Source organism: Oncorhynchus kisutch, linkage group LG19 (genome assembly GCF_002021735.2).
Source record: "Oncorhynchus kisutch isolate 150728-3 linkage group LG19, Okis_V2, whole genome shotgun sequence".
In the NCBI taxonomy this organism is placed as follows: domain Eukaryota; kingdom Metazoa; phylum Chordata; class Actinopteri; order Salmoniformes; family Salmonidae; genus Oncorhynchus; species Oncorhynchus kisutch.
Window position 1 is genome coordinate 17,437,156 of NC_034192.2, and position 13,280 is coordinate 17,450,435.

At 42.6% G+C, this 13,280-nt stretch overlaps 1 protein-coding gene across 2 annotated transcripts in view; it reads left to right on the top strand.

Moving 5' to 3' along the window:
• LOC109865044 (chemokine-like protein TAFA-5) overlaps window positions 1-13,280 on the top strand; it is a 165,767-nt gene that overhangs the window by 135,262 nt on the left and 17,225 nt on the right. For both annotated transcript variants that reach the window (XM_031798461.1, XM_020453159.2), the window contains exon 3: window positions 9,630-9,757. In XM_031798461.1, the coding sequence (XP_031654321.1) occupies window positions 9,630-9,757 (128 nt within the window). The remainder of the gene's footprint in view (window positions 1-9,629; window positions 9,758-13,280) is intronic.

Here is a 13,280-nt window from a genome sequence, read left to right on the forward strand (position 1 = left end):
AAGAGCCTAACGAAACGAAACACGCTGAAAGGATGAATTTCGACTATACCAACCAGAATATAGCATGAGCTTGTATGTATGGCAGTATGGCAACTCGGTATGAACTTTGAACTCTTATACACTAAAGAAGTGATACTTCCTAGTCGATTGAGTTAGCCGCAGCAACTGTAAACATGGGCTAGGAGAGGACGGACAGAGTATCCATTCTACCATGCTCCAGTTAACCACTAGACATTCTTCAGAGGACAAGAGATCCATGCTGGACAACCCGGACTCCTATCTACGACCAATCTACTGAAGCGCAGCTCAGAGTAAATATTTATTGCATTTTCCTTTTCCAAATGGGAGGTTATTTAGAATGCATAAGATACTGTATTTACAGCCTAGAGACACAAAACCTTTTTGTTCCTCAGTCTTCCCACTCTTTCATTCAAGCCCAACCCCCTCTCTTTGTGTAACCAGCCGTAATAACGGTTCCGTCCACCAGGGACGTTTTTCATGTATGACCCATCCTGGGTATGTGTAATTCTGTGTGATTGTTTAGGTATTTAGTAAATAAATAATTTAACCAAATTGTGTATTGCTGATTCAACTTGTTAGCCTTGGTTCGTGAAGATAACCAACCATTTACAACTTTCAGATGAGACTGAATAAGGTGATGATTACTAATTGACTGCTACTGTTGTAGAAGACTACCAGGTCTTTAAGAGTTTATTCGGAAGATAACAGCTCTATAAACATTATTTTGTGGTGCCCCGACTTTCTAGTTAATTACATTTACATGATTAGTTTAATCAGGTAATGTTAATTACAGAGAAATGATTTTATAGAATAGCATGTCATATCACTTAATCCGGCATAGCCAAAGACACGACACAGGAAGGCTAGGACATAGTGTGTAGAATATGTGGCATCATGACATGTGGAGGGTGTTACAGATGCAGGCTGAATCTGATTCAAATGTTGTCAGATGGCTCAATGAGCTGTTAGTGGTTTGTGGTGTGTGTTGTGCCTGTGTGCATGCGTTCGTGTGTGGGTGGGTAAGCGAAACCTACTGCGTGATAGTGAAAAGGGGAGATATGTTGTGTGGGGGAAACGTCTTTTTCCACCAGATCTGTCAAACTTATCGCCTCTAAAATTTAAATAAAACACCACAAAGAGTTTATGTATTGTGTCATTAAATACCTATTTGAAGGTTTGTTTCGAATTTGAATCAGGTTTTTATGGCGGCGCTAAAGTTATCTTCAGAAGTAAACAGCGGCTGTCACGGCTTTTGAGAGTCATGATGGCTTGCAGTGATGACGCAAAAAAATGAATGCATATTCAGTTGTACAATTGACTAGGTATCCCCCTTTTACCATATCTCTTTACTGTTTTAGTCTGCGAGAGAAGAGAGGCTGCACGACACAGAATGAGTGGCATTATGCGTGCTGTACGTTACATCATGACACGTCACAATTTAACGTACAGCCTCGTTTGAATGCCACGGTTGTGCAAATTTGTACGGAATGGGGTTAGTCAACAGTACCAACGTCAGTGTCACAAATGGAATCCTTTTCCATAGGGCTCTGATCAAAAGTAGTGCAATGTATTGGGAATAGGTTGCCATTTAGGACACACGTCAGACTCCACGGCATGTCTTTATCAATTGAGGGTCGTCTGTCTTGGCGAGTCCTTGAGAAAGACTCCCAACAGGTTTCCCATTTCACCTGCAGTGAATGGACATTTTTCATTTTTTTCTCTCTTTCTCTTTTCTTTCCTCCAAGGGCTGAGCTCGATTACTTTTTCTCCTGAAACGTATCCATCATGAACTGCGCCTCAGTGTTTTGTATGGGATAGATTTATCTGTCTATGACTGCTAGCGGCTGGCGGGGGCCCTAAATGTTGGGCTCCTGAGTTGCGCAGTGGAGGCATCACTGCTGGAGGCGTTACTACAGACACTCTGGTTCGAATCCAGGCTGTATCACAACAGGCCATGATTGGGCGGCACAAAATTGGCCCAGCGTTGTCCGGGTTTGTTGGCCCTCAATGTAAATAAGAATTTGTGCTTAACTGACTTGTCTATTTAAATAAAGGTCCAATTTAAAAATAAAACATTTTTAAATGTAGAGTTTGAGTGAGTATGTGTGAACGAGCGTGCATGGATGCGAATGTAAAGCAAGATAAGCCTGTCAAGGGGCATAATTGAGTGCTCTTGTGTGGTCATTGTGTGAACAACCACAGCACAGGGAGAGAAAGAGACATGACGCAATGTGAATACAGGCCTGAAGCGGATCCCATTGAGCATTGATTACTAGTGCTCAACGTTTCTCCATTAGATACACAATTAGGACTGATTAGGCCTTTTGTCTGAAGGCGTGTTATGTTACGACACTCCTGATTTGGTTGCTGAGTTGGGTTCAAGTGTTGTTTGTGTTGATACAAATAGCTACAGTGTGGTTCTTATTGCAATGGAACAATTCAGATTTAAAACATTCATTCAATTGATTGCAGAATGCGGCAATGGGAATCGTGAGTGTTTAGCAATGTTGTTTAATCATAGAATGACATTCATTATTGTAAAGCTTCACAGAACGTGCTTTTTTTTAAGAGTAAAAAAAATAAAAAATAAAAATTTGTTTTATCTAGTCTCATGAATTAGGAGGGAACTGCTTCTATGATCTATGCTAGATTCTAATAGAAATTCAAGGTGACCTCTGTAAGTTACAGTCAGACAGCAAATTCTCCAGTGTTAAAGCAACACTGACAGTGTTAAAGGTCCTAAACAGTCATTCTGAAAATGTATTTTTCTCTCATGACTAACTACCAGGATGTTTGAAATTACAGTCTGAGCGGGCAGGGAGCTTATATTTGACAGACAGCTTTTTGAAAAGCCTATGTCAAGCACTTTGGATTCGGTGAGCAGTGTTGCAGTGAAATCATCTCAAGCTAATTTGGTGATACACAAAGCAACATTGAAAATGCATCAATTCTCTCTCTCTCTCTCTCTCTCTCTCTCTCTCTCTCTCTCTCTCTCTCTCTCTCTCTCAATTTCTATTACATTTCAATTTAAGGGCTTTGTTGGCATGGGAAGCATATGTTAACATTGCCAAAGCAAGTGATGAGGATAATAAACAAAAGTGAAATAAACCCCCCCCAAAAATGACAGTAAACATTACACAGAATGAAGACATTTCAAATGTCATATGTGCAAATAGTTCAAGTACAAAAGGGAAAATACATTTACAATGGTGTTTGTTCTTCACTGGTTGCCCTTTTCTTGTGGCATACAGGTCACAAATATTGCTGCTGTGATGGCAGACTGTGGTATTTCAAAATTGTATTTGTTTTCAAATTCTTTGTGGATCTGTGTAATCTGAGGGAAATATGTGTCTCTAATATGGTAATTCATTTGGCAGGAGTTTAGGAAGTGCAGCTCACCTTCCACCTCATTTTGTGGGCAGTGTGCACATAGCCTGTCTTCTCTTGAGAGCAAGGTGTGCCTAATACAACCTTTCTCAATAGCAAGGCTATGCTCACTGAGTATACATAGTCAAAGTTTTACTTAAATGTGGGTCAGTTTGGGACTGCCACTGTGTAATCTCTATTTATAGCCAAATAGCATTCTAGTTTGCTCTGTTTTTTTGTTAATTCTTTCCAATGTGTCAAGTAATTATCTTTTTGTTTTCTCATTATTTGGTTGGGTCTAATTGTGTTGCTGTTCTGGGGCTCTGTGGGGTCTGTTTGTGTTTGTGAACAGAACTCCTGGGCCAGCTTACTTAGGGGACTCTTCTCCAGGCTAATCTCTCTGTAGGTGATGGCTTAGTTATGGAAGGTTTGAAAATTGCTTCCTTTTAGGTTGTAGATTTTAACGGCTCTTTTCTGGTTTTTGGTATTGCTTAATTCTGCTCTGCATGCATTATTTGGTGTTTTACATTGTACACGGAGGATATTTTTGCAGAATTCTGCATGCAGAGTCTCCATTTGCTGTTTGTCCCATTTTGTGAAGTCTTGGTTTGTGAGCGGACCCCAGACCTAACAACCATAAAGGGCAATGGGTTCTATAACTGATTCAAGTATTTTTTGCCAGATCCTAATTGGTATGTCCAATTTTATGTTAGAATCTTTGTGAAATTTACCTGTGGCGCTGATGTTTAGGCCAAGGTATGTATAGTTTTTTTGTGTAGTCTAGGTCAAAACGGTGTCTAGATGGAATTTGTATATGTGGTCCTGGCAACTGGACCTTTTTTAGAAAACCATTATTTTTGTCAGGGCAAAGGTCTGACAGAATTTGTGCAAAAGATCTAGGTGCTGCTGTAGGTCCTCCTTGGTTGGGGACAGAAGCACCAGATAATCCGCAAACAGTAGACATTTGACTTCAGATTCTACTAGGGTGAGGCCAGGTTCTGCAGTCTGTTCTAGTGCCCTCGCCAATTCGTTGATGTATATGTTGAAAAGCGGTGGGCTTAAGCTGCATCCCTGTCTCACCCCACGGCTCCGTGGAAAGAAATGTGTATGTTTTTTTGCCAATTTTAACCACAAACATGTAGTTTGTGTACATGGATTTCATAATGTCGTATGTTTTTCCCCAAGCACCACTTTCCATCAATTTATATAGCAGATCCTCATGCCAATATGAGTCAAAAGCTTTTTTGAAATCATCAAAGCATGAGAAGACTGCCATTGTTTTGGTTTGTTTGTTTGCCAAAACAAATCAAATCAAATGTTATTGGTCACATACACATGGTTAGCAGATGTTAATGCGAGTGTAGCGAAATGCTTGCACTTCTAGTTCCGCAGTAATACTTAACAGGTAATCTTACAAATTCACAACGACTACCTTATACACACTATGTAAGGGGATGGAATATGTATATGGATGCGTGATGACCGTGCATAGGCAATATGCAACAGATGGCATAAAATACAGTATATACATATGAGATGAGTAATGTAGAGTATGTAAACATTATTAAAGTGGCATTATTTAAATTGACTAGTGATACCTTTATTAAATCCATTTATTAAATGGCCAGTGATTTGAGTCTGTATGTTGGCAGCAGCCTCTCGGTGTTAGTGATGGCTGTTTAACAGTCTGATGGCCTTGAGATAGAAGCTGTTCTTCAGTTTCTCGGTCCCAGCTTTGATGCACCTGTACTGACCTCGCCTACTAGATGATAGTGGGGTGAACAGGCAGTGACCTTCCTGTGACATCGGGTGCTGTAGGCATCCTGGAGGGCAGGTAGTTTGCCCCTGGTGAAGCATTGTGCAGACCACACTACCCTCTGGAGAGCCTTGCGTGTGAGGACGGTGCAGTTGCCTTTCCAGGCGGTGATACAGCCCGACAGGATGCTCTCAATTGTGCATCTGTAAAAGTTTGTAAGGGCTTTGTGAGGTGACAAGCCAAGTTTCTTCAGCCTCCTGAGGTTGAAGAGGTGCTGTTGCTCCTTCTTCACCACGCTATCTGTATCAAACTGTTCAGTGTGTCCGTGATGTGTAAGCTGAGGAACTTACATTTTCCACCTTCTCCACTACTGTCCCGTCAATGTGGATAGGGGAGTGCTCCCTCTGCTCTTTGCTGAAGTCCACGATCATCAATTAGGGTGTGCAGGGGGAATATGTTGTCTGTATATGATAATTTGGTAAAAAGCCACTTTGACATTTGCTCAGTACATTGTTTTCACTGAAGAAATGTAAGAGTCTGCTGTTAATGATAATGCAGGGAATTTTCCCAAGGTTGCTGTTGATGCATATCCTACGGTAGTTTTTGGGGCCAAATTTTTCTCCACTTTTGTCGATTGGGGTGATCAGTCCTTGGTTCCAAATATTGGGGAAGATGCCAGAGCTAAGGATGATGTTAAAGAGTTTAATTACAGCCAAATGTAGTAGAGGATTTTGAGAATACCATCATTGAGGATTCCATCAACAGCTCAGGTCAATTTGGGTTGAGGGTTTGTATTTTGTCCTGTAGTTCATTCAATGTAATTGGAGAATCCAGTGGGTTCTGGTAGTCTTTAATAATTAGTTGATTCTAAGATTTATATTTGATCTTGTATATGTTTTTGGTGTTTTTTCTTTGTTATAGGCCAAAAAGATTGGAGAAGTGGTTTACCCATACATTTCCGTTTTTGATAAATAACTCTTTGTGTTGTTGTTTGTTTAGTGTTCTCCAATTTCCCCAGAAGCTGTTAGAGTCTATGGATTCTTCAATTATATTGAGCTGATTTTTGACGTGCTGTTCTTTCTTTTTCCGTAGTGTATTTCTGTACTGTTTTAGTCATTCACCATAGTGAAGGCGTAGCTCAGATTTCATGGGTGTCACGCCCTGACCTTGGAGATCCTTATTATTCTCTATGTTTGGTTAGGTCAGGGTGTGACTCGGGTGGGAAATTCTATGTTTTCCATTTCTTTGTTTTTGGCTGAGTGTGGTTCCCAATCAGAGGCAGCTATCTGTTGTTGTCTCTGATTGGGAGTCATACTTAGGCAGCCTATTTTCCACCTGAGTTTGTGGGATCTTGTTTTCTGTTTAGTGCCCGACAGAACAGTGCACTTTCGTTTTTTGACTTTGTTATTTTGTTTGAGTGTTTAAAAAAATAAAATAATCATGAACAGTTTCCATGCTGCGCTTTGGTCCACTCATTCTACCACCAATGAGAGCCGTTACAGAAGATCCCACCAAAAACGGACCAAGCAGCATGGCCAGGAGGAGTGGAGGACATCCTGGACCTGGGAGGAGGTAATGGCGGCGCCAGCTCTACGCACGGTATCCCCAGTTCACCAGCACAACCCAGTGCGGCCTGTGCCAGCTCCCCGCACTTGCCGTGCTACAATAGAAAACATAGAATTTCCCACCCGAGTCACACCCTGACCTAACCAAACATATTCAGCCAGGACGCGTTGTGCCAGCTATGTGCTCCAGACCTCCAGTGCGCCTCCACGGCCCAGTATATCCTACGCCGGCTCTACGCAATATGTCTCCAGTGCGCCTTCATAGCCCAGTGCGTCCTGTGCCAGCTCTCCACACTCACCGAGCTAAAGTGGGTATCCAGCCAGGACGCGTTGTGGCAGCTCCACGTACCAGGCTTCCAGTATGGTCTCCTCAGTCCGGTGAGACCTGTTCCGGCTCCACGTACGAAGCATCCAGTGATGATCCATGGCCCGGAGCCTGCAGTGGTGATCCAGGGAAAGGAGCCTGCAGCTACGGTCCCCAGCCCGGAGCCTCCAGCGACGGTCCCCAGCCCGGAGCCTCCAGCGACGGTCCCCAGTCCGGAGCCTCCAGCGACAGTCCCCAGTCCGGAGCCTCCAGCGACGGTCCCCTGTCCGGAGCCTGCAGCGACGGTCCCCAGGCCGGAGCCTGCAGCGACAATCTACGGTCCGGAGGCCCCGGCGACGATCCCTGTACCAGAGGTGCCACCGAAGTGGGGAGAGCCTCAATTGGAGCATAATATCACGCCCTGACCTTGGAGATCCTTATTACTCTCTATGTTTGGTTAGGTCAGGGTGTGACTCGGGTGGAAAATTCAATGTTTTCTATTTCTTTGTTTTTGGCCGAGTGTGGTTCCCAATCAGAGGCAGCTATCTGTTGTTGTCTCTGATTGGGAGTCATACTTAGGCAGCCTGTTTTCCGCCTGAGTTTGTGGGATCTTGTTTTCTGTTTAGTGTCTGTGCCTTCATTTTTTGACTGTTATTTTATTTGAGTGTTTTTTTGGAATAAATAATCATGAACAGTTTCCACTCTGCGCTTTGGTCCACTCATTCTACCACCAATGAGAGCCATTACAATGGGTCTCTATGTTTTTGGTTAGATAGGTTTCTCAATATCTTTCTTAGGTTTTTGCATTATTCCTCAAACCATTTGTAATTTTTGTTAATATTCTTCGGTTTTCTATTTAGATTTTTTTTGTTTTGATAGAGAAGCTGAGAGGCCAAATATACTGCTTAGGTTTTTACTGAAAGCTTACAGTACACACTCACTATTACAGTGGAACGTTTTGTCCAGGAAGTTGTCTAAAAGGGATTGAATTTGTTGTTGCCTAATAGTTTTTTGATAGGTTTCCTTCCATCTATAGGATTTCTTAAAATGATTCCGTTCCTTTGGCTTTGATGCCTCATGATTGAGTATTGCTCTGTTCAAGTAGACTGGGATTTTGCTGTGATCTGATGGAGGTGTCAGTGGTCTGACTGTGAATGCTCTGAGAGAGTCTGGGTTGAGGTCAGTGATAAAGTAGTCAACAGTGCTACTGACAGGAGATGAGCTATAGGTGTACCTACCATAGGGGTCCCCTCGAAGCCTACCATTGACTATGTACATACCCAGTGTGCGACAGAGCTGCAGGAGTTGTGACCCGTTTTTTGTTGGTTATGTTGTCGTAGTTATGCCTAGGGGGGCATATGGGGGAGGGAATGCTGAAACAATCACACTCTCACACTCAACACTGGTTATTACCAGGTTATTAACACCAACACCAGGGTTCATTTATACCACTGAGTGTTAATTTAACACTTGAATCAACACTATAAATGTTAAATTGAAAAACATTATCAACACTAACACTGGCCAATTTGCTGTGAATGGATCAAAACATATGTATATTTCTTGCATATGGTTTATTACTAGATCTGAATATCATAGGTGTCATGACAGAATATGGCAATATAATTTGTTGCGACAATTCACCCTCTGTCGTTCGTCTCCCATTGTTTCACACTCTCATTTGCAGATGGAAAATAAATCTCTCTCTCTCTCTCACTCTCACTCTCTCTCTCTCTCTCTCTCTCTCTCTGAAGGCTAGTTGAGGGTGCCATTTGTCTGAAGGCGTGCAGGTGTGGGAATACTGTGTCCTACTTTTTAAAATTAGACTTTTGCTTATGATGAGTCCCTACGCCAAAGAGCCTACCTCAAATACAAAACTCTGGGATTTAACAGTTTGGTTGGTTTCAGAAGAAGGGTTTATTATTAGTCCGTACTGTATCTGTTGATTCGTCCACAGTCAAGCTGGATAAGGATAAGTATACTTTTCTGCCCAGAAGTGCATCATCACAAACTCAGACAACCCCAGACAAGGCTGATGTAGAAAAAGCATCCATTTCTGTGGCTAATCAATGATACTATTTTGGATGTACAAATGTAGGATCTTAATTTGAGCCAGTTTGCTAAAGTCGGAAAATAATCCTGCTGCAACAGAACATTTTAATTATTATGTGGATTATAATTTCTGGAGATTTTTGTAGGAGTAGATACATTTTTCAAGTCTGAAATTTTTATGTGGAAATGACAAACTTCAGGAAAGTTATCCTGCAACATGGTGATCAAATGAAGATCTACATCTGTAGGGTGAGCGAGTCTGGCGGATTTCAGTAAACCAGAATATTTGATAGTACTCTGGCTCTGTGTGCTAACTATTTGGTAGATCATGTACTCTTGCAATATATCCAGAAGGCAACTATTTTTACTGCCTCAATCAATTGAGTTTAAAGAACCAAAATAGCACCTGAAAATAATGTAAATACCTGCTTATTGTTTTAAACACTGAGAGTTGTGTGTTTTGACCCCTCCGAAATGAGGTTAACCATGTCTCTCTATTTCTCCCTTTCCATTCTCCTCTCTCCCTATCTCTCGCCATCTCTCTTCTCCCTCCCTCACTCCACAGCTAGTATCGTCCGGACCAAACAGTGGTGTGAGATGGTCCCATGTCTGGACGACGAGGGCTGTGACCTGTTAATCAATAAATCCGGATGGACTTGTACACAACCAGGAGGCAGAGTCAAAACCACTACGGTGAGTCTTATTTACAGAATGTATATTCATTATCACTATGTTTGAAAGCACATAATGGGGTTCACGTCTTGGAATTAGAATGACCAGAATGTTAACTTGAATAGGAATGTCAATTGTAGTCATTCTAATTCCATCAACCACCAATGTGTAGCCTTAACCCAGTGTGAACCCTTTCTCACTCACTCACTACACAACACCACAAGCCATGACTTGGCTCCCATGTCAGAGTTAGCGCCCGACAGTTCCGCAGTTCCATCCCAGAGTTAGCTACACTAGCTGGCAGCAGACAGCAGAATGCTCATATTAATGAATCCAACCTCAGCCAGGTACACCTAAGCAAGCGTACCTAAAACGCTTCTCCCCTCCCTCCTGCTTCTCCCCTCCCTCCTACTTCTCCCCAACAACACAGTGGTTTGTTTACCTGTTCATCGCTCCTAATTAGTTTGAATTAAGGTAAACTCTTAAAGCTAATGACTGGAGCGGATGGAGTCTTCACGAGCAGGTATTTTGGGGAGAGAAAGCAACCTCTCTCCCTTGCATCACTCACGCACACACTAAACGACAACAGTAAAACACTGTTGAATGCACAATAAAATACATAAAATATGTTTTACAGAATTAATGCTATAGATTGCACTGGAAGCCTCCTGTCACGCCCTGACCTTAGTTATCTATGTATTCTGTATTATTTTTGGTCAGGTCAGGGTGTGACAAGGGTGGGTATGTGTGTTTTAGTATTGTCTAGGGGTTTTGTATATCTATGGGGTTTTGGTATGTCTAGGTAAATGTAGGTCTATGGTGGCCTGAATTGGTTCCCAATCAGAGGTAGCTGTTTGTCATTGTCTCTGATTGGGGATCCTATTTAGGTTGCCGTTTTCCATTTTTGGTTAACAAATCAAATCAAATCAAATCAAATGTATTTATATAGCCCTTCGTACATCAGCTGATATCTCAAAGTGCTGTACAGAAACCCAGCCTAAAACCCCAAACAGCAAGCAATGCAGGTGTAGAAGCACGGTGGCTAGGAAAAACTCCCTAGAAAGGCCAATACCTAGGAAGAAACCTAGAGAGGAACCAGGCTATGTGGGGTGGCCAGTCCTCTTCTGGCTGTGCCGGGTGGAGATTATAACAGAACATGGCCAAGATGTTCAAATGTTCATAAATGACCAGCATGGTCGAATAATAATAAGGCAGAACAGTTGAAACTGGAGCAGCAGCACAGTCAGGTGGAAGTTGAAACTGGAGCAGCAGCATGGCCAGGTGGACTGGGGACAGCAAGGAGTCATCATGTCAGGTAGTCCTGGGGCATGGTCCTAGGGCTCAGGTCAGTTGAAACTGGAACAGCAGCATGGCCAGGTGGACTGGGGACAGCAAGGAGTCATCATGTCAGGTAGTCCTGTGGGTTATGTTATGTGGGTTATTGTCTATGTGTAGTTGCCTGTCAGCACTCGGTTTAAATAGCGTCACGTTCATTTTGTTTAGTGTTTCTTCTTTATTAAACGAAGTATGTATTCATATCACACTGCGCCTTGGTCTCATCAATACGACGAATGTGACACCTCCTGTAAAAATTACTCTGACATACTGTATTTCTGTACAGTAATAGCTTTGCCTACTGTAGATTTAAATGTTCAGTTTCGCACCAACAGGTGCGACGAATGAATGTCAGACAATTTTAGTTAGACTGTATCAGTCAAAAGTTTGGACACACCTACTCATTCAAGTGTTTTTCTGTATTTTCACTATTTTCTACAAGAAAATAGTCAAATAAACCTTCCAACCAGGATTTCTGTAAATCTCATTATGTTGGCTTTGCAGTGATGTGTAATTTCTATTGGAATTTAGCCAGTAATTAGGCATACAGCTAAAATTTGTATTCATCCGCAACCTCTATTCATAATGAGGAAGCTACCTAGCCATTTAAACTGGAACAACCATTTCAGTAAAGGGTGCAAAAGTTCAATGATTGGATTAGTTTAGATAAATTATTGTTATCTTTGTGGAGCATAACATTTAATCAATCAATCACTCAATGTACAGTTGAAGTCGGAAGTTTACATACACTTAGGTTGGAGTCATTAAAACTCATTCCTCAACCACTCCACAAATTTCTTGTTAACAAACTATAGTCGGTTAGGACATCCGCTTTGTGCATGACACAAGTCATTTTTCCAACAATTGTTTACAGACAGATTATTTCACTTATAACTCGCTTTTATCACAATTCCAGTGGGTCAGAAGTTTACATGCACTAAGTTGACTGTGCCTTTACACAACTTGGAAAATTCCAGAAAATGAATTCATGGCTTTAGAAGCTTCTGATAGGCTAAATGCCATTTTTTGAGTCAATTGGAGGTGTCCCTGTGGATGTATTTAAAGGCCTACCTTCAAACTCAGTGCCTCTTTGCTTGATAACATGGGAAAATCAAAATAAATCACCCAAGACACTCTAGTCCCAAACTGTTATAGACCTATATCCATTCTGCCCTGTCTTTCTAGTCTTCAAAAGCCAAGTTAATAAACAGATCTCTGGCCTCCCGGGTGGCGCAGTGGTCTAAGGCACTGCAGAGACTCTGGGTTCGAGCCCAGGCTCTGTTGAAGCCGGCCGTGACCGGGAGGTCCATGGGACCACGCACAATTGGCCTAGCGTCGTCCGGGTTAGGGAGGGTTTGGCCGGTAGGGATATCCTCGCTTGGTGTACGGTGTTTCCTCTGACACATTGGTGCGTCTGGTTTCCGGGTTGGATGCGCACTGTGTTAAGAAGCAGTGCGGCTTGGTTGGGTTGTGTTTCGGAGGACGCAAGTGTCTCGACCTTTGTCTCTCCTGGGCCCGTACGGGAGTTGTAGCGTTGAGACAGGACAGTAACTACTAACAATTGGATAGCATGAAATTGGGGAGAAAAAGGGGGTAAATAAATAATAATAAACAGATCACTGACCATTTCGAATCCCACCGCACCTTATCCGCTGTGTGAGCTGGTCACGGGTGCACCTCAGCCATGCTCAAGGTACTAAACGATATCATAACCTCCATCGTTAAAAGACATGACAGTGCAGCCGTCTTCATTGACTCGTATTCTTATCGGCAGACTCAACAGGCATGGTTTCTCAAATGACTGCCTCGCCTGGTTCACCAACTACTTCTCAGTCAGAGTCGTGTGTTAAATCGGAAGACATGTTGTCTGGACCTCTGGCAGTCTCTATGGGGGGACCACAGGGTTCAATTCCCGGGCTGACACTTTTCTCTGTATATATCAACAATGTTGCTCTTGCTGCATGTGATTCCCTCATCCACCTCTTGCTCTTGCTGCATGTGATCCACCTCTACACAGAAGACACCATTCTGTATATATTTGTCCCTTCATTGGACACTGTGTTAACTAACCTCCAAACGAGCTCCAATGCCATACAACACTCCTTCCGTGGCCTTCAACTGCTCTTAAATGCTAGTAAAACCAATTGCATGCTTTTCAACCGTTCGCTGCCCGCACCCGCCCGTCCGACTAGCATCCCTACACTGGACG